This window comes from Notothenia coriiceps, unplaced genomic scaffold, assembly GCF_000735185.1.
Source record: "Notothenia coriiceps isolate Sejong01 unplaced genomic scaffold, NC01 NC01_scaffold00012621, whole genome shotgun sequence".
Classification (NCBI taxonomy): domain Eukaryota; kingdom Metazoa; phylum Chordata; class Actinopteri; order Perciformes; family Nototheniidae; genus Notothenia; species Notothenia coriiceps.
This window is the reverse complement of record NW_011345322.1, coordinates 61,815-83,645: the sequence shown is the minus strand read 5'-3', so window position 1 is coordinate 83,645 and position 21,831 is coordinate 61,815. Positions and strand designations below refer to the sequence as shown.

At 38.7% G+C, this 21,831-nt stretch overlaps 2 protein-coding genes across 3 annotated transcripts in view; one reads left to right on the top strand and one right to left on the bottom strand.

The window, feature by feature from the left end:
* The window catches only part of dpysl3 (dihydropyrimidinase like 3), a 28,532-nt gene extending 19,670 nt beyond the window's left edge, over window positions 1-8,862 (top strand). The window contains exons 12-14 of one of the 2 annotated variants that reach the window (XM_010773581.1): window positions 2,661-2,840; window positions 4,282-4,453; window positions 7,012-8,862. In XM_010773581.1, the coding sequence (XP_010771883.1) occupies window positions 2,661-2,840; window positions 4,282-4,453; window positions 7,012-7,106 (447 nt within the window). In that variant the 3' untranslated portion in view covers window positions 7,107-8,862. The remainder of the gene's footprint in view (window positions 1-2,660; window positions 2,841-4,281; window positions 4,454-7,011) is intronic. The other variant, XM_010773582.1, reaches the window with a different exon arrangement.
* A 3,818-nt stretch (window positions 8,863-12,680) lies between these two features.
* The window catches only part of LOC104947537 (serine/threonine-protein kinase 32A-like), a 20,711-nt gene continuing 11,560 nt past the window's right edge, over window positions 12,681-21,831 (bottom strand). The window contains exons 7-8 of the mRNA XM_010773586.1: window positions 15,121-15,185; window positions 12,681-14,435 (exon numbers count right to left, since the gene is read on the bottom strand). Of these exons, the coding sequence (XP_010771888.1) occupies window positions 14,321-14,435; window positions 15,121-15,185 (180 nt within the window). The 3' untranslated portion in view covers window positions 12,681-14,320. The remainder of the gene's footprint in view (window positions 14,436-15,120; window positions 15,186-21,831) is intronic.

The window sequence follows — 21,831 nt, the reverse complement described above, 5'->3', positions numbered from 1 at the left end:
TGTGTGTGTGTGTGTGTGTGTGTGTGTGTGTTTGTGTGTGTGTTTGTGTGTGACAGAGAGAAAAATAGAGTGAATAAGAGCATAAGGGAGAGAGAGAGAGAGAGAAAGAGAGAGAGAACATTTTTGAAAAGTTTCCAGAGACCTCTTAGTTCCTCTGAACGGAAATCAAATCTCAGAGGATGTTCACTACTAACAACACTCATACTGTACTCGTCACATGACTAGAACCATATCAAGTTGAGCCACACTACATATATTAACCCTCAGCCTTGACTGAAGTAATGTGTAGGAGAATAATATGGGTTATTCAAATGTACAGGACTATCCAAATACCATAACATTATTTCAGTAATGCAAAGGTTTTCCAAAATGACCATAACAGTCCACTACATTCTCCGCTTCAAAATCATCTCAAATATTTTCATGATTGGAAAACCACAGTGGGTTCAAAGCATGTAATTCATTACACAGGATTATGAAACAGTAACAATCAATAGATTTGGAATCTGTGTACACATTGCTTCACATCTCACGATTAAAAACTGCTCTAGTTATTAGGCTTTCGATGTCATGGGAAACATCTCCTGCAATCTGATTCAGAACTGTGTAGCATGACGACCATCTACTCCATCCCCCGCCTGCAATTTTGAGTATCAACTAATATTTGGAAACATTGATTTACCTGGCAGTAATTTAAAAGTGACACCAAATCTAGCACTGATTTCTTTTGAAATTGTACTTCATAGTGACAATCAATGAATCCTCCTGTAGTTCTTTAAAAAAAGTTAAGCTACATTACATATTTTATATTTGTACGCGCTCAGAGAGTCATTTGCAAGGGCCTAATACACATTCTTTCTAACTCTCTTTTTTAACACATTTACATAATGAGGGTTGTACTGTACTATCACACTGGCATCAGAGGATCCCAGGCGTGCCACCCGGCAGCAGAGGAAGTGTCCACACAGGAAATGAAGGCTTCACCAGCCTAGCATTAATCCTGCTTGCAGAAATACAGGAGTGAGGGAAGAATGCTTTTACTACATATGTGTGTGGATTGGATTTAGGAATAATGAAGTGGAGTTTTTAGATGTTTTATATGCAGTGCTAAAGAGCTAACAGTGGCTGTTTATTATGAGAGAAAGAAAGTTGTCTCCAGATGGAGGAATGGAAAGAGACAGAGAGACTAATAATACGCCTTCTCCAAATGTGGAGTACATCCACTGAGGATCCTTGGGTTCTTACATAATGATGTCACCCTCTCATTTCCTGCTCGTCGTCCTTCCAGATAAAACAGCAGGGAGCAGAGCACGGCAGCTTACAGCATAAATCTACCTTAATGGATAGTGTGACGCAAGGCCAAACAGGAGCGACCCTGCTTACCAGCATTTTGTGTTATAATACAAAGTAAATAGATAAACATTGGGAATAAAGCAGGCAGCAAAACACACACACACACACACACACACACACACACACACACACACACACACACACACACACACACACACACACACACACACACACACACACACACACACACACACACACAGACTCAGGGACACACTCAGTAATGACATCATGTTTGGCATGCAGTGGGTCTTAGTTATGTCCTGTTCTGGCCTGAATTTGGACGGCAGCAGAAAACAGGGCCGTGTGCAGAGGAAATAAGCAACAATGGAATGAGGGGAGGGAACCATTACAGATCACAAACATGTAGAGAAAAGAAAGCTTGCACTAGGGAAATCAGACTAGGAGGAAAAGTTATAAGGTTCAACAAAATACTAAAAGTTAAACAAGAATGGATGAGCGAGATAAAGACAGAGAAAGGGGGATAAATGAATGAAGGAGACAGACAACTGGTATGAGAGAAAGGAGAGAACAAGGTAGAGAGAGTGAGAGTAATGGAAAGAGAGTGAGAAGTACTATAAATGCATTAAGCACCAGCTGGATGGTGGCAGCTGTTGGTGCATGCCAAACAGACAGTGTAAGAAACAAGGTGATGAATGATAAAGTATGGGAGAAAGTGAGCATGAGGGAATAAGAGAGTTGAGCAGACATAAAGTTGATGCTTCAACTTCCTGTCTCCTATTCGATCCTTTCATAACTCGCCCTGTTGTGTCTTCCAAATCTCCTCAGCCCCTTCATCAGTCCCTAGGGAGAAGCTTACAGAAGTTTTATTTTGGACGGTTTGTTTAAAATGATATTAAATTGAACAAATTTGATTTAATTTAATCAAAGATTATCCTTAAACCCCATGATAGACTAATTTAATTCTTACCTTCAGTGGAGTTATTTGTTCAAACTTTTGCTTCAGATATGAAAGATAGGCATCTATCGTCCCATTAATTATAGACAGTGTGTTGACTGTTAAAACTTTGATTTATGAGATAAATGGGACCTTTGGATTGTTCTTCTTCTTCAGCGTATGCACATGTGTCTTCCTACGAATGTGGTTCACATTTACAAATCATATGTATTAGTGTCAATGTACCTGTTTTTGATCATTTTACATAATTCTATAACCGTAAATATAGTTATTGTGTATACATGTTTTGCATAATTTCTCCTAAGTTATAATGAGTACTGCTTCAGTGTGTGATTAATACATGTATCACCTTTTGTTTCAAGTATCTAATAGCTGTTTATCTGTTCTTCAGGCTGCTGAGTACAATATCTTTGAGGGCATGGAGCTGCGTGGAGCCCCACAAGCGGTGATCTGCCAGGGGAAGATTGTCGTGGAAGACGGGACCCTCCATGTTGTCTCCGGCGTGGGTCGCTTCATCCCCTGCTCTGCCTTCCCTGACTTTGCCTACAAGCGCATTAAAGCCAGGAAGCAGGTAAACACTGGTTCTTCTTCTGAACATATTAACATTTTGTTAAGAACGTTATTATGTTTAAACCAAGTGACACACACAATGCAGTGAGAGAAAATTATACAATAACTGTGGAAAGTAGGAGTCAGGTTCTTTGGTTTGGGAGTGAGGATTTATTGGGTTTTGGGCTCAAGTAAAAGTTACAATGGTGGGGAGAATATAGGGCAGTGAAGTGGGATGCAGGGGAGGTACAATAAGCCTGACATCAGCCTCCAAGGTTCAGCCACAGGGCGCTGGCTGCTTCTACACTGTAGAACAAAATGTCAATGCAGTGAGGGTGGTCTAGGCTTATTCGTCGTGTTTTAAAAAAAGGATGCAGTGAGTTTGGACTTTCCAAAGAGACCTGCCACATACTGTATAGCAGAGTCAAAATTGTTAACAAAGTCTACAATTAAATGTAGTTCCAAACTAGTGTGGAGCCCCTTTAAAATGTACTGATTGCTTGACATTTGTGCATACTACTTATCATAAGTCGATCCAATGAACGGTTGTCAAAAGAAATCCAAGATCTCACATACATGTACAGACAGATACAGATTTACAATTTACTGTAGTTTAACAAGACTTATTTGATTCTTAAACTATTTAGGAATGCCGCTTTTAAATCAGTAAAAGCTACAGGAAAACCAGAGGGTTTGGAAATGCTTTCCCTGCAACAGACACATTCGAATATGAGAAGAGGAATAACATTGTGGGCTTGAAGTGTGCCATTAAATATGACTGATGTATTCATAGCAGTCATATTTCTGTTACCACAAAAGCCTCTTTAAAACACTTTCAGTTCATTATGGTGGCGCCCACAAATAAAGACTCACGATCCTCAGCTTTACCTCAACAGTATAAAAGGAATAAAAAGGATATTCCTACCACCTTCATTAAATCAACTGGTTAACTGTTAAACTCAAAGCATCTTGCCTTCTTATTTCATGGGCCAAAAATCTCATTGTTCAACAATTTCCTAATTTGCAGCTGGCTGTCGATGAAAAAAAATGAGCTGTATTAACAGTGTGCTGTTTATCTTGGTAGCAGTCACTGTTATGGTTTCTTCATTCACAGATGTCTCTTTTTAACTTTTTAGCTTCCAAGATCCAAGAAGAGTCACGCCACTGAAAGACTGACTGACATACAATGGCTTGTTTATTAGCAGCCTCAAATTTGAATTTGCTTGAAAAACAAACAACTAGTGTATGGTTAGCTTTTTTTTTGCACTAGTTTATAAAAGGGTTTGCTTACTTGTGTTAGTATGTCTATGTTTGTGCGGTGATGTGTAAATCTGAAAGTGGTTGTGTGCAGGAAAAAGGCTCTGAATATATAATTCAGAGACAATCTGTTTCACAAACAACTATATAATGCGAAACACATTTAAATAAATGTCTCTCTTTGTTTCAACCCATCTCTTCTGTAGCTGGCGGTCCTGAGAGCAGTGCCCAGAGGAATGTATGATGGCCCGGTGTCTGAGTTCTCCATGTCCCGTGGTGGCACTCCCTCAGCTTCAGCACGCACCTCTCCCACCAAACAGCCTTCCAGAAACCTTCACCATTCTGGATTTAGTCTAGCAGGTAACCCTGCACAATGTGGTGAGCTCCACTTCTCAAAACACACCCAGCTCTATCACCCGGTCCTCCTTTCATCTGTTTATGGTCTGAACTGATTTATACTGCATGTAGAAACATCAAAGGAGCATGTGCATCAGTCAATCCACCACCCTGCCTAGAGTTTATCTAGACCTTTTCTGCTACGTCATGCTGTGAAGTACAACAATCATGTGATTTTTAGCATGCTTTTGCTCTGATGCATTCACAACCCTGGGCGATAATCATCAAGCCTTTGAAGTAACCTAATAATCTCTTACTGTCCTTTTTCATACTTTATGATGCGCAAAGAATGACATGCATTTTTTTTTACCGTGTTTATATGGCAATTTGTCTGTTCATGCAAGTCATTAAGTGGCCAGCTTGAGCTCCTCAGAGTTGTAATGAGGCACACAGTGCACACAGCATTGAGTTAGATGTATGCACACAATCAGTTAGCTATGTTTTTGCTTTACTGTGGTTTGACATTAAGTTTTATTCCAAATTAAAACCACACAAACTCTAAGTACTTTTGTATTTCTGTATTATGCACATTGTACTAAGCAAATGATGGCTTCTATTATCATGCATTCTCAATAGGAATTACACAATATCAGATTTTCACTACAAGGGAAACGTAATAAAAATAACTGTTCTTTGTCTTCTTCTGGCAAAATGTTGCCTTTAGTATTTGTAGAGGCAGTCTGTAATCATTTATAAGGCAGATGATTAATTACACAGTATTACTATTGTGTATTTTTAACACGATATAAACATCATTTTTCTAACATCACAGTTATCATTAACATCGGTATAATCCAACACCCATAATTCACATGAACATATTATGTGCACTAATCTTATTTGTTTTATCATCCTAACTCTGTTAGATCATATCTTCTCTTTAAGGAATCATCTCCAAAAAATGCACCAAAGATCCCTCTGTTGGAGTATATCAAGAAGAATATTTGTTAATGCTCTTTAGGACACTGTGACCCCTAACTTCAGCCTTCTTGTAATGTCGAGCTACATTAACAAATTAAGTGTTTTCTACTGTTACACTTACTGTAAGACTTGCTGGATATGAATATTGGCTGAAGGCCCAAAACATACTGCATACAAGATTTTGAGCCAGGCATCTGGACACGGCCTATTAAAAAGCCTATCTAATGTGAGAGGTCATAACACTATGTATTCACATTCAACATCTGTTCCATTAGGCAGAGCTGCTGAGGGACAGCCTGATTGTGCCCATATGTATGTTCAGCATTGGGTTAGCTTTTTAGAAAACAAGTGTGGGATTGATTTTGTCAGGTTACTATACAGTGACACTTTGTACATTATGTTAAAGTCCTGAACCAGTTAGTCAGTGTCTCCACTGTTTAATAATCAAACAGAGACAGCATAGCTATTACTGTAGCAGTCATTATGTCCTCCAGTCACATTGAATGTGTAAATCAATGGGAGCAAATCTCTCGCCAGCTGTACTCACCCAGGTATTGGCTGTCTTCGTAAATGTATGTAGTATTTTGAGTTGTTGATAACTCATTTTGAAGGACCACAGAATGGTGTTTGTTTGGTCTTACATGTATTAAGCAACCTGCCTTTACAAGTTTAGCTCATGGCTGATACCTCATTGATGAAAAAAGATGATGACCTTCTCTGGAAAGAATTTCCACTTTTAAGTCCTTGAATTTATATGGGAGTAAGGCTGCTCCTGGTTTCCCAGGCTTTGTAATGGTTGTGTGTGTTTACTCGTAAGCGTGCATGCATATGTGTACATACTCTCAGAATGACTCTATGTATTTGAGTTTTTCCAGTGACACCACCTGCAGAGTTGATTTACTGAGATGGGAAGGCTTGTTTGCCTGGATACAGTGTTTCATAGTCTGACATCATTCTACTTTCCATTTATATACTCGCTGATAAATTGCTGCAACAGGCGCCCTGGCTCATCCTTTGGAAACAATTTATGTCAAACTGTAGCTCCTTTTGTTAATGATTCAGCAGCACTCACAAAGGACATGGTCTGCTGAAACTGTAATTCCCCTATCATATAAGTGACACATGCCATATATCATAGACAAAAATAATGTGACTTGAAAAACCTCTGGTGACTGGAAAGTAATAATGTGAGTGTATGACGACAATTACTTGTGGGCTATGACAGAATAAAAGGAGTAAGTAATAAGTGGATTGACAAATAGGACAATTTCTAGCTTTAAGAGCAGGGATGACTTACAGTAGAATAAATGTTTAGCCACATTAGTCCAAATATCAATCATCGTTTGTTATAAATTGTGTGCATGGAAATCCTGTCTTTATTAATTCCTTCTGATTGTGTCTTCTGCAAAGATAAGAAATATATGGAAACCCCTCAGACCAGCATGGATACAAACCACAGTTTTGTTTAAAATACCTCCAATTAATGATCTCCTTTTCCTGGTTTTCAATTTGCATGTCTTTTTCTTTCCCCCCAATTACTTCTGCCCAAAATGTTACATGCCTTTTGCTCTTTTTCCATGTAACTCACTTTATCTTTCTCTCCTTTTTTCTCTGCTCAGGTCCCACCATCCCAGATGACATCCCCATCAGGCCTGCTGGCCGCCGTATTGTAGTGCCCCCCGGTGGTCGTTCCAACATCACATCCCTCAGCTAAACAGCAGACAGACAAGGGGAGGCATCCGGAAAACAACAGCAGCCAGAGTGCAGGATTGAGGGTGGGAGAGACGAAAAAGGGGAGGGAGGAACAGATGCAGAGGACCATGATTAGTTACAAGTAAAATAAAAAGCAAAACACTGAATCCTCATGCCTTACCTGTCACTATATTGACCATGCTCAGATGAGAACTATATCCATTTCCCTGGGTAAATTGAATTGAATTGAATTGGTTAGACATGGTTACTAATAGTTAAAGTTACCCCCATCCCACAGTGCAATTCACATCACTAGTGTTTAGCCTTATCACCTCTCAGTTTAGAATATACCACAAATGGTTTCATAATGGGAACACACGACAGTCATACCATCACATCGAACCAACATAGTTCAGACTGTGTTCCCAAAGGGAAATGGATACAGATTTTTCACAGGATGATGCTATGGTCCATTCATCCTGTTTGGCTTTTAATGTCACCCCCTTTTTACTTGTCTGCTTTCTGATTTGTCAGCAAAACACAACACTAGATCCCACATTAGCCATGTATTACCATGCAGTACCATTGATTAGCTCTAGGTGGCATTGTATATACAGTAGATGTAATGTAGCTTTGTGAATGATGTTGCTGCAGCCTGTTGGGGTTTACTGGACCAAGTAAAAGGTATTTATCAAGTCTCAGAGCAGGAGTGCTGTTGGACATGGAGCTGCCTGGGCCACAATAATACGAGTGATGTGATTCATGTTCCCCCCCTCCTACTCTGAGGTTACTTGATGAATACCATCCCCATGATGTATTCATTGAATTATTATGGATGTTAAAAAAAAGAAGAAACCAGACTTGTCTGCTTAAAAGATTTTGCGAAACAACAAATGTAAAAGTTTGACATTTTAGGAAGGGTTTTAGAATCTTTATCCCTGAAAAGGTTGTGTGAGTTTTTATTTTACCTGCGTTCCATCATGGCTGTGTAAAACAAAATATTGTAAGAAATCGTCCTTTGCATCTGCTTCTAGCTAATTGGCTGCTACTGTTATCCTAAAACCATTATGATAAAGATAAACGAAGAGAACGAAGGAAGGGTAAAAAAAAACAAAAAAACAACCTGATCACAAGAAGTACGAAACATGCAACTGTCTCTGCAGCCCATCTGCAACTTTTAACTATGAGCTTTGCAATTGAGGGAAACAAGGAAAACCAGATGCAATTAAATGAATACGCAACAAATACCTGCTTTCAGATAACAGCACTTCACCTCCCTTTACTTTTTAATTCCTAACAAACTGGGCTCTGATTTTAAGACAAGAGGAATACCATCATTCCTTTGTCCCCCCAACAAAGTCCCTTTAATGTAATCCTGACCAATAGTTATTTATCACCAGCCTGATTATATCTAGGGCCTAAGTGAGTTGACCTGAAACACTCTGATGCTGTTGGGGGGCCTTAGAGCCTTTTATGTCTGTGCTGTTTTTTTGACAAGGCAGAGGATTGCCGTGCAGTAAGGGAAGCTTTTTCTTCACTGTCCCACTGTGGGGGAGGGAGGGGAGGTCATCATGTTTTTTTATTTGACAGTGAGGGCAGACTCTGAGGCAGGCACGATTAGTGGTTTGTTGTATTTATGTTAGTTTGACAACCTTTGTTATTGTTTTTACGTTGTTTCTTTTTTTACTGTTGTATCAAAATCCAGAGATGGCAGGTCAAAACTAAGGTGTGTTGTGGAGGTATGATTTGTTTCCTGAATAAACATGAGTTGCAACTGAGTGACTGAAATATTTAATTTACATTATTACATTTAACAACAAGGCATATGCATTAAGGGTGGACATACGAAAATAACAGTAGGCCTGTCATCCAAACAATAACCCATTAGCCAAATACACTCATACAAATGTGTCGATATCCATTTCTTGATTTAATCCATATGTGTTATCTTTCCATAAATAATCATGTGAAAGCACTACATAAATCTTATATACAGAATGTGCTCATAAGTGTCCTGGAAATAAGACATTTTAAATGAATCCATAGAATCTTAGAATACCTTTTTAAACTAACGATTAATTTGCAGACGCAGCCGTGACAATGTAAGTGAATACACTATAAACACCATCTAGGCTGAATAACTTGACATATTGAGTCAATAAAAACCTAATTGTAATTTTTTCAATAAACCGGAATTGCATAAAACCCCAGGGTACTATGAATCTTTATCAACATCCTTTACTTATTTGTACGCCTGAAGTTTCCACTTATTGGGCTCTATATCCCTCTTCATATTTGTATGATGACTTGTCAATTTATTCAGATAATGAGTTACTGACAGAAATATACACATGAAATGTTGAATCAGCAGAATGTGCAATATAAGCAACATCATGCTTTATTTAAAAGCTCTGACACATCCATAATCTCAGGGACAATTGACCTCATATGTCCCAGCCACAGGGTTGTCAAAATTAGGGTGACCATGCAAGATGTATCTGTATTTTAATAGACAAGTAAAATAAGAACATTCTTTAAAATAAACACTGGGTCATTGACTCCTTTTTGCTGCATTAAATAACATTAGCTAAAGTGTGGTATTGCTATGTTGATGCAATCCATATTTTGGCCACTATGGTCAGCATTGAGCTAGACATTCACTGCTTCAGAAACACTTAAGTAGTGATAGTTTACACCTCATTGGTACAAGGTTGAATCACATTTAAACATTTAGTCCAATACGCCACTTTATTTGCCTCCCTCAGGAAGCCTACAGGATTGTGCTACTTATAACAGTCCTGAAAACTAGCTCAACCTAAATAAGCTAGTTTATTTGGTAGTGTTAGCTAACTAAAATTACATTAGCACACATCTTCTAGCAAACAATTTCCTCCGACTGAGGCATTCAACTTCAAGGTAATTGCATTCATTTTGTGACATGTATTGTTTTAATTTGTCAAAAACAACATTCATGCCAATAATCATAAACCTTTCAAAAACATTTTGACGATTACAGAGTTCTTGGATTAGGAAGATAGTCTACCAACATTGTCATGGCTTGGCGTTTGCCCTGTTGATAGTGTTAAATTGACACTTTTCCTTGGATACATTTTAATTTGAAATGATTCATAAAATACTTCCTGCTGTTGCTGTTTAACAATACAAAGCTTAGGCCTACTTGTGCAAAGCCTCTTCGGCCTACTGTAGTTTTTGTAAACATAATTTTTATCAATTAATAAATGTTCTGGGTATAAAGGAACAGTAAGGTTAAGGTTATTTTTGCCAACATTTCAGGAAGACATTTCCAAAGAACTTAGTGTGAAGATACAAGATGAAGCTGTGTTCAAACACATACTTATGGCAGGTTGGGTGAAGGCCAAAACAGCAGTTCACAAAGGTAAGTCACATGTCTTACCTTTTCCTGTTGTATGGATAATCATTAGGGCTGAGATGGGAGAGGGATCAGATTTGTCCCGAGATGTTATTGTCGTATCTGAACTATGTATATCTTTCAATATACTGGTAAGAAAGGGTGTACATTTTAAAACAAATAAATGTATGACAATCCTGTGTGGTCTAATGACTAATGTAACCACTCAGTCCTTTTGTGTTTCTTAGTAGTGGGAGTTACACACAGTGTGGTCCAACAGTAAAACTGCTGCAAGGTCCCTCAGGCATTTTTCAATGTTGAATAGAAATTTGATGACAATAATGACAATATCTCATCCTGTCAGAACGCAGAGGGGACAACTGGTAAATGTAGACTATATCTGGATGAAGAGATGAGTCAGCAACTTTATTAACTTTATGTGTCAATTACTTGTTGGCATTGGTTACAGTGTATGACTGTTATGAGAAACGTTTTCAGGAGAGGATAAGTGTATAGGCTATGTATGTATATGTATGTGTGTGAAGCAAATGTATATCAGAATATATTAACTTTCATGTGATAAAGCAAGGTTTGCTGCTTTTATCTGTTGTGATTCTAAGCAGAATGGGGACGCACTTATCAACTGGAGTCACCCCTCAGATCAGATATTAATGTGGAAATGTGCTGCCTCATCACAGCCCACTGTGTCTAAAAGAGGACTTTGCCTTCTAGATGACCTAAGTGATGGACGAAAATCGGTTGTGTGTGTGTGTGTGTGTGTGTGTGTGTGTGTGTGTGTGTGTGTGTGTGTGTGTGTGTGTGTGTGTGTGTGTGTGTGTGTGTGTGTGTGTGTGTGTGTGTAAGAGAGAATAGGAAAAGCATATGGTGCGTATCTGATGCTGAGTGTGCATTATCCAGCAATGCCCTTGGACACATTGGAAAAGAGAGTGCTTTCTAACCCTTTGCTTAATTAGAACCAATTACATTTGAAGATAAACAGCAGCCATTAAAGTTAAAGATTAAACATCATTTTTGTTTCCATTTTTATTCACTTGTATTTAGAATGTGTTCAATGCTCGTCTTTTAGGCTTACTTACAAATTAACTGGATTGGTATACCTACTTCTTTATGATACTAACTGTAGTACTCTTTAGTAGCCTTTGGGGGGCAGCGTTATCTTAAAGACAGTGGTGAGCAACCAACACAAGCAATAAATCCACATTTCTTTGAGCCTCATTCAGACATATTTTCTCTTTTTACACCCTTTCACTATTCTTGATTTTGAGGAAAAATGGCATATCAGTGATGTCATCCTTTGTTCAATTTGACTTGTAATCGTTGTTCAATATAATATGATCATTCAAAAAGACAGGAAGTGAAATAAAGCACAAGGCATAGTCAGTTTGTTTCAGAAAAAGAAAGTTGTTATTTAAGGCACACCTTAATAGTTTGCAACTCCATCACATTGAATACAATAAACACACAGTGACAACTGAAGGACGACAAAACCTTAGGAATGAGATTCACAGGTGTGGAGCAAAGCTGTTCCCAGACTTTTTTTTACGTAGGCAAGTTTTGTTGAAAAATGGTTTTACTTAGGTCAATACTATTTCTATTAAATTATTATTTTATACTTAGATTTTTTGGAAGGGTTGAATCTGTCACATCATTTGATTTTCGCAATGACCCCATCCGATCGATTCCTGCTACATAACAAAAAGTAAGATAATTATTCCCAAATAAAATACCCCAAGAATCTCGGATCACTCCATCTGTTATCCTATCTCACTAAATGTAACATCTTATACAAGACCTTAATTTTGGATCTGTAAAATGACATCAATGACAACAACAACAACATCAACAACAACAACAATACACAGTTTAGTCAAAACATTGTACTAACTCTCAATAGAAAAGTGCCAAAAGTAATGAATTGAATAGAGTGAAATATGTTTTAAATATAATCAAGTATAGAATTGAAGGATTGAGTTGTATTGCAGATAGATAAATCAGACTCAATAGAATGACTAGACATTTGTATAAATCACATTTACTTACTGATTGTGAAAAAGCTCAGGTTTGTACTACTTAGCTACTTACACATAGTTTTAGGGATCAAACTGTGTGCCATATCTATGGTATAAGGCTTCCCTATGAAAGCTTCAGGGGCAGGTTTGGTTTGTCGGACATTGTTTTAGCCTGGGGTATTATTTGTTTCTGTCAATATTTTCTTATTTACCACTTTGAATGTGAAAATCTAAATTAAGATTTTTCTCCCGCCGTTATCCAGCTGGTGCTACGTTTCCTGTTTTATACCATCTGCACAACAATATTGTCACCAAATGTATTCTTCTATTAATTGCAAATACAAATGTACAGGCTTATCCGGGGGTACATGTAATTGGTTGTATTCAACACAAAAGAGGAAGGACATAGACACATTATTTGACAACAATTTCAATGCAGACAGTGACTGAAAAATAAATGTTATCTAGGTCTCAGCTTAATCCATGTCTATAAAAAACATCCCTAAGGGAATAAGTATAGTCACTCACAGCTTTAGATTTTTTTTGTCTCTCTGTGCATAAATGCTACAGTTGATGAAGAAGCATGTGCAAAGCAAGGTTCAGTGCAGAACATATAACATCTACCAGTTACCTTTTCTAAGTTTTCATAGCGATAAACCTTTATTTGGAGACGCCGCTGGTCATTTGCAAATTGAGGCAAAGCTTAGCCAAAGATGTCAGTGTTTTTAAAGAGTTTAAAACCTCTTTTACAAAATAAATAATCGAAAGGTCCAGTCGTTGTGCCCAGAGCTTTCAACCACATCTGATGGCTTACACTTCATACTGTATAGACTTCCAAGGTCAAGAATAGACCTTCAAGGTTAAAGCTACAATCATCATTGTGTTACCTTATTCAGCAATATATTTCTGACTTAACAGACTTTTGTTTGAATGAAAATGTTTGAGATTATTTTATGTTAACTGCAGTTCAAATTTCAGCATAATAAATTGAATTCGACCTTTAGCAGGTTTTGCTGATATCTGCAGCTGATGGAGCTGGGACATTTTACCAATGTTGCAGTCCTACCATCTTTTTTAAGCTTTACTAGCAAAGCTAAGCACAATGACCACTACAACCGTGTTTCTGCTGATAAAGTGAGCCATTCGGGCTCAAGCCTACAGTTCAACTCTTCATTTTCAATAAGATTAATCTGTGGTTGCTCTGTTAAAAAGAAAGGCCTCATTTGACCTTATTGACCTCTCTGTTTTAAACGTTGTACTAATGTCATGCTCGGATCTCAAGTCCTGTAAATAACAAGGGAAAAAGCTGTCAAAGTGTTTGTTTTTCAATATAGGGTGCCAACCCAGTTCCTTATGCCAATTCTTATTTGGTTCATGTAGCACTGGGAAACCATTGTTGTTTAAATAACTATTATTAACCAGCATATGCACTGCTGATATTAAAAATCTGAGTGTCACACCCAAGGAAGCAGCTGCTTGGGCAGGTGTGCCATTGTCTCCTTTTTTTTTGACAGGGCATTGACTTTTCACTTCAGCACAGCGCCCAGAGTTGATGTTGAGCAGGCCTCAGAGCACCAGAGTGATGTTAGGGAACAGGATATGAGCGACACTCTGCTGAGAAACCATTTCTCTCCTGCAGTTCTTGATGCGTTTTCTTTGTTGGTGAACAGTGAAGCACAAGCATTCTTGTTTGTGAAGCGATGCAGTGGTGCAGGAACATTGAAGGACGGCCTGTGAGTGCCTGTGCTGATAGAACATAGGTGGCAATTGCTGATCTACAAGCTATGGGAAGGTGCAGGTGATAAGGGACTACGTAGGGGTCTCAGGTCTTGAGACCTATCCTGATAAGAAGGCCACCGGCTCCACATTGTTGTTCTGTCCATCCTCTATTGCCTTGTTCTTCTCAGTCATTGTCAGCTCAGAGGAGTCTGAGTCCACGGCTTTCTTTGACCTATTGCGTAAAGAACATCATTAAAACACGTGATTTTTTTATTCTAGCATTTTAATGTATCCTTTGGCCTGGGATAGGCAAAGATAGTGGTTAGTACTAGACATTATTTTTGTACCTTTTCCAAATACTTGTGTTAGCTAAAGATAGCCATTTAACTGTCATGACATTTGACCTACCTTTGTTTTTATTGTTAAGCTATTACTTTAAAGTGGCAATAAAGGGACAAAAGTATAAAGTACCCAAATCTTGCTTCCCAACTCCTCACATCTTATATTTATTTCCATAACCTTGAGGATCTACTTGGTATGGCTTTGGTGTCTCCTCTGTTTAAACATTTCCTCATGCAAATCAACAGCGTTATATCCTTAACTTGACCGCTTTTGGATTAACTTCCAGAAACTCTACCAGTTGCAGAGTTTCTGCTTTAATCACACACATACATGTGCCGGATCTTATGCCACACTTATCTAATTCTAATCAAAAAACAACATACATTTATATAAACCCTATCAAACATAGTATTAATTAAATAATATATATAGTAGATTATATATCCCTTTGATTTAAAAAAATGTTTATCGCAGTTGTTTTGGGTTTCACAACAAAGAAAGTTGAAAGGTTAAGTTAAGACTACAATGCCAACTAATCAAAATGCAGAGTATTGTGGGAAATGGAGGTTCCTTACTTTTCTCTGTTGAAGATAATGAAGTCTCTCTGGACATTATCCATTCTCTGTTGCAACTGACCGTTCTGGAGGAGAGACAAACAGAAAACATCAGCAACTCAATGATCAATGCTGTGAAAAAAAACAAAAACACAAATTCTGGGCTGATTATTCATCATTACTGTACTCGGCTACAATCTCTGAATCATTTACATTGAATGTAAAAATAAAAACTCCTGGTGACAGCGGTTAGAGAATAAAAGCTTTGTCTTACAGGCAGTAGACTACACACTTTCTTTCCTTATATGACTCTTTTGTTATTTAAAAAAAAAAAAAAAGCTTCATGCATTCACACGTGTTTGGCCCATTTGTTCATGAGAGAACATCCAGCTCTGTCATGCCAGTGTGTCCTCACACTGCTGAAGTGCCAAGACAAGTACACAGGTGCTTTCTCACTCTCCCAAGGAGACAGTGAGGAGAGGATCATTGACATACATCATCATTATGACACTGTACTGTGTGTGTGTCTGACAGAGACAAACCAGCAGAGACTCAAGAACACAAAAAGAGAAAATGAACAAAATGGTTCTTTGATTTTCTTGTGCAGATAACGATTCACGATTAACCATACTTTGTGTCTACAGCTTATACTAACCTAAATGAGGTACAACTGTAACATTTAAACTCCAAATCGGACACTTGGGCCCTCCATATGCTTCACTAAGGGCATCCAAGGGCATTCTCCTTATCCTCAAGGTCACATGCAAACGCAAACACACATGGCTCATTATGCTGCTTCCCGAAACACCCCTCCAGTTAGATTGGCACTCAAAACTCCAAGTTCCTGGAAAGCTCTTCAGGAGGCTGACTTCCTTTTAGAGCAGTCTGTCACTCAGAGAGAGGCTGTGTACAGGTGCTGTCACAGTGGGGGACAGACACTGGCAGACCAAAAGCCATAAACCCAATTAGGGCAGGAGAAAATAAAAATAAATGTAAAGAACAGGAGGTGTAGACTGAGTTGTGTAATAGTTTTGCATGCATGAAGTAAGAGTTTTCCTGTGGGTTCTGGGTTGATGGACCCTTTCACAGCAGTGTCACACAGGACATTTACACATTTGTATGGACACTGTAGCAACACACTAAAACTACACAACCACTAGACACTTAGTCAAGGACAGGGAGATCAGGCTGTCCTTGAGTGTGGGGGATGAAGACTACCGGAAGGTCAAAAAACAACAACAGGCAGACAGAGACAGAGGAGGACTACTATATATCATTTGTCAAACCTCAGTGATAGATGTGATACATAAGCTGTATGGCGAATGAGAGAAATGGCCTGATTTCTCTCTGACGGGGTCATAATGATATATTCTTTGACGGAACCTGATGAAAAAAAGAAAAGATACCACCATTGTCTAACCTTTCCCTATAGACCAGTTCATTTTAAAAGCCAATCTGGTTTCCTGTCACTTCCCTCCAGACTTCAGTAAATTAACTATGTTTTAACCTGCATGCCAGCTAAACAATAAAGAGTATTGTTTTTTATAAAAGGGCCTAAAATAAAGAAGAGGTGAGGGAAGAAAAGAAGGAAGGTGATGATGATGATGATGATGATGATGATGATGATGATGATGATGATGATGAAGAAGAAGAAAATAAGGAAGTAAACAAGAAACCAAATAAAGAAGGACTTAAGGAAGGGAAAACAGTCAATCGAGGACTTAAAAAAAGCAAGAAGGAAAGGAAGGACACAAATAAGGATAGAAGGAGTGGGACTAGGAAGCAATGAGTAAAAATAACAAAAGGGGTGAGAAAGACATTAAAGGTCTTTTTTATTCCTGATATTTCCTATGATATTGCTTCCTTGTTTCATTACCTTATTTGTTGCTTTCCTGGAATAGAGGGATACTAGCCGAGAGATGTTGCATAAAAAACAAGTTATTCCTCACTTGTTCCTTCCCCTCTCTCTCTCTTTCCATTTCCAGCCTTTAAAAGGCAGTTCAGAAGCTAATTGCTTCAGCTGCGTGATTACACTTTCCATTTAATAAGACAAGCCAACAGGGAGTGCTCTGCTGAACGGAAGCCTAAAAGGGACATTTCTCATTGCCGTTATCTTCGCTTTCTGCCCAAACTTAGGATCAGCTTTTGTTTTATTGTGACATCTGAAAATGATTGTAGGTGATGAAGAATTACATGTGGTATTTAAACAATCTATAATACATCTCCAGCTGATCCTGTCACACATTTGAGCTACAATTGTGACTTCTTCTGGTGATATCTCAGCATTTAGAACTAAAACGAAAATTTATTTATTTATTTATTTTCTAAAGTGGCACACATGGATCTGTACTGTACATACAGCAGCTGGAAACACCCTAACAATAACTGTATACAACAATGAAGCAGCACACTCAAAACGCCATAGCAACATCCCAGTGAGACACCAGCTACACCTAATCCAAGCAAGTAGTCCTTAACCTTTATTCGAAGAATTATTATATTATAAACATTTTCATTATTATTGTTATTAGTATTATGGTCATATCTGTTCTTAACTGCTCTGATATGCAAAGATATTTTTACTAACCCTAACTTTAACTTTTGACAAAAACAAAAACAAAAATCTAAATCCCCACCATTGCTTCTCTTGAGTTTACATTTTGAATAGTAGGGTCATTGAGATGGCTATACTTGGGATTCCATAAACATCTACAGCAACTTGTCAACAGCCTAATGGAAGGAGTGTAAGACAAGGCGAGTGTATTTATTTTAAGGATAAGAGAAGAGAAATAAGGTTGGAGAGCAGGGGAGGAATGCACAAAGAATGGAGAGCAGCCTTAGGGTAATGAGTGAAAGATGCCCGGGACAGGCATTAGGGCAACTGGCTGACTTCATTCAATATTGATCTGCTATGCTTCATAAATGCTGCACATCTCCTGCCCTCTTTCTCATGCATGCATGCATGGACAAAGACATATCACTATATTTCTTAAGCTCTCTCTTACTTGCACCCATCACAAGTGGCCCCACTGGTACCTTTGTAAAAGGATATTGAAAACAAACCAAAAAACTCACATTTACTACACAGAAATTGAAGAGATTATTATCCCAAACAGACCAGGGATGCCAAATATCACTAGTTGGAATGCATAATATGCACATTAAACAATGTTGAAAGGACATTTCAGTGCTAAATGTATATATTTGAGTTAATTTTCCCCCTAATAAGTGAAGGAGTGAAGCGTCATTCAGCTAATTAGCTTGGTGCCATTCACTGGGATTTTAAAATGCATTCCAATACTCAACACATTGCTTTACTAAACAATGACTGACCTTTCCCAGAATACATAACAACATTAATATTTATTGTAATGAGACTCATATAGTCATTTATTGTCAGAAATAATTGAATGGAGTTGCTTTCTCCGTTGTCATGTGAAAGACCTGTAGAGCTGAATAACATTAACCCTGGTTGCAACTAAAAGTACATAAATCAAACATTGCCTTGAATAAGGTGATTTCATTAGGAAATGCAAGACAAAAGAGTGGAACGCCATTTCATTGATTTAATGTTAGAATCCTTTAGTCTGACCATACCCTGTTCCAGTACTTCATCCGTGTCCATAAAAATAAATGTTTCCCCGAAAGGTTACCATCATTATTTCATTAGAATAGAGACCTTCTCTTTGTCTGAACGGGCATGGGGATGACGAATGTTACTTGGCTGCACAGTAAGATATCACTGATATAAACACACAGGCAGGTCTCCACAAGCAGCTGTCAGCCTTCATAAAACATGGCACACTTTGGGCCAGTGCTGAATTCTTACTGCAAGCTGTCTAGACAGCACAAATTGCTTTACTTCTATTAGAAAACAGTCCCATAAACTTTTGTAATGTGCCATCGAGTGGGAGAGGCTCCAAACTTATTAACTTTGTAATGACATAGGTTGTATATGCAATAGGTTAGGTTGTGTGCAGAGATTTAATGTATGTGTGAAGTGCCAATGGTGGGGCAAAATGTTGTTGGATAGCAGGCAGACGCTCACAATAGCCAGGGCTGCCAACACTCACGCATTGAGCGTGAGAGTCACGCAATTAACCCATATCTCACGCAATCACGCCACACTTTCCTTTCCTCACGCTAAGTTTTCGTCCAAAATAAATGTATATAAAAATAAAGTGAAGGAACAGCAAACCGAGCGGTCTACGAAATGAGACAGTCTTCTGGCTTAGTTCAGTAAAGTTGGAACGATATTGGGAGATTCTGATTTCACGGATCAATAACTCATGAACAAAACGTTATTCAGACACAAATGACGTCTCCTAAGTACCGTGGTAAGGTTGACAACGAACTACAGTCACATTTTGATTTAAAAAAAAGCCAATACGCGCCGTCCTCCGAGCTGGACACATTACATCTGGTATCTGCAGCCGGAGAAGAAACGAGTGCTCAGGGACCGTCTGCAAAGTGCAACTCCGAAAAAAGAGAATACAATAATATTCAATCACTATTATACAGCTTATTACTACCAAACTCACCACACACATCAATAGTCTCCTGGTGGTCATACTACAGCAGAGAGTTTGGAAGAATATGCGATAAATAATTTTGGGGAATATTTATAATGTAAAATCTTCAATAAATATAGCATCATTAAATGACTTTACTATTATACAGTATATTTCTACCAAACTCACTATTTGCATTGTTGTTGTTAGCATCTGGTTAGCTAGCTGCCGTAACGGATATTAGAAGCTGTTTCTAAAACAAGGAGAAGGAGAGCTCTGTCCTGTCAGACTGAGAGATAACTACAGCTCAGTGATGGAAGGGACTCTGAGTGTTTAGATAGTTAACTTTAGTCTAGTTATCTCAGTGGGTCTCAAACGGTTTGGCCACCATTTATGAGAATAAATGAAAAACAGTTATGAAATACTATATGACAGTAAAACAAGAATACAGTTTAAAAGGTGAGTGATTTGTAAAATATCCATAAAGAAAAAGTACATCTGTTTCATATGGGTGTTGAGAGATGTATCCATACATTTATTTTGCTCTCCAAGTGAATCAGGTTGATGCATTTAACTTCAATATTTAAAAAAAATAAATCTTCCCGGGTGAGCATGCCCCCGGATCCCCCTAGAGGAGGTGAGAACCCCCCACATCCCCCCCCCCATTTGTAAAATAGCACTTTACCTCTGCTTACACCTATATGCCATTTTATATGCTGTGAGCTGATTATCGAGCCTTCATTGTAAGAGTCGCGGGTACACTGTATGTGCGTGTTCCACTGTAGCGCCCGGTACATTAATGAGAAACCCTAGTTTGTACATGTTCAATACATTTGTAACACTGTACACATGGACGCTTCTTTTTTCGGTTCACCAAAAAAAAATCTCACTCCAAGCTGAACTCAAATGTTGGCAGCCCTGTGTTATGTCACGGTTTTAGTTTTGTCTGTCTGGTAATGGGTTTTGTTTTGTTGTTCTGTTCTCCCTATCTCTTGTTTTCCTTCCTGTGTTTTTCCTCCTGTGTCTGATTGTCTCATTGTGTTCACTTGTTGCTCTTGTGTTTCTGCCTCCCTTACCCAGCTGTTTCTTGTCCTGTGATTACCCCTCTCTGTATTTAGTCTTGTTTTCTCCTGTGTGCCTTGTCGGTTCATTGTTTTTCCTTTCTCCCTCCATGTTGGTCACGATCGTTTTTTGGGTGACGTATATNTTAGAACCCCCCACATCCCCCCCCCCATTTGTTAAATAGCACTTTACCTCTGCTTACACCTATGCCATTTTATATGCGGTGAGCTGATTATCGAACCTTCATTGTAAGCGTTGCGGGTACGCTGCGTATGTGCGTATTGCGTACACATAAACGTTTCTTTTTTCGGTTCACCAAAAAAATAATCTCACTCCAAGCTGAACTCAAATGTTGGCGGTCCTGCCTGTGTGGAGTAAAAATACAACGTGTGTGCCCTGTCCTAAATGTGTGTGCAAAATAGGCTGCTTACTAAAAAAAACAATGTCTAGATACAACAGAACTGGGGTTTTTAAGGGTTTTCTGTTCATCTGATGCTAACCTAGCTAGCCTCTCTGTGGACTCCCCTGGCTTAAGGTTTGTCAATATAATATGCAATGTAAAGGCCCAGATACACCGGCCAGTCACCTGAGAAGTCGCCGTCGCCGACGCCGACACCGACTCCTGCGTATTTGCCGACTTCGCGCACTGGAACACACCGCAAATCCGAGACGAGCACGTATGAACTGCGCATGCGTGAGTGGCAATAACTCTCCTTACCAGCAGGCGGCGGTAGTGTGTATTCATCATTCAAAAGAGGCAAAACCGGAACAACCGGAAGACAGAGAAGAAGAACAGACTCCGATATAAACAAACAACAAATAGCGTTTTTCTTTCCATTTTCACTCTCGTCCATTGAAAACCTGAACGAACAGGAGCTCTATAAACCGATGAGGTGAAATAGCCGTCCGTGTGTGTTCCATCTACCATTTGAAATCATTTGTTTACCTCCCTCACTTCCGTTAACGCTTCTCATGCACTGATTCACTAGCTGAACAGCCAATCAGTGTTATCCCTTTGTTCGACTTCCGGTGGTGTTCCCGACGCAACATGTTGAATCGGCAAGAAAAGGCTTCAGGTCGGCAGAAAAGACCCGACAGTGCGGCGCACACCACTCCGAATAGGGCGTGCCCACTGCCGATTTCGGGCCGGTGTATCTGG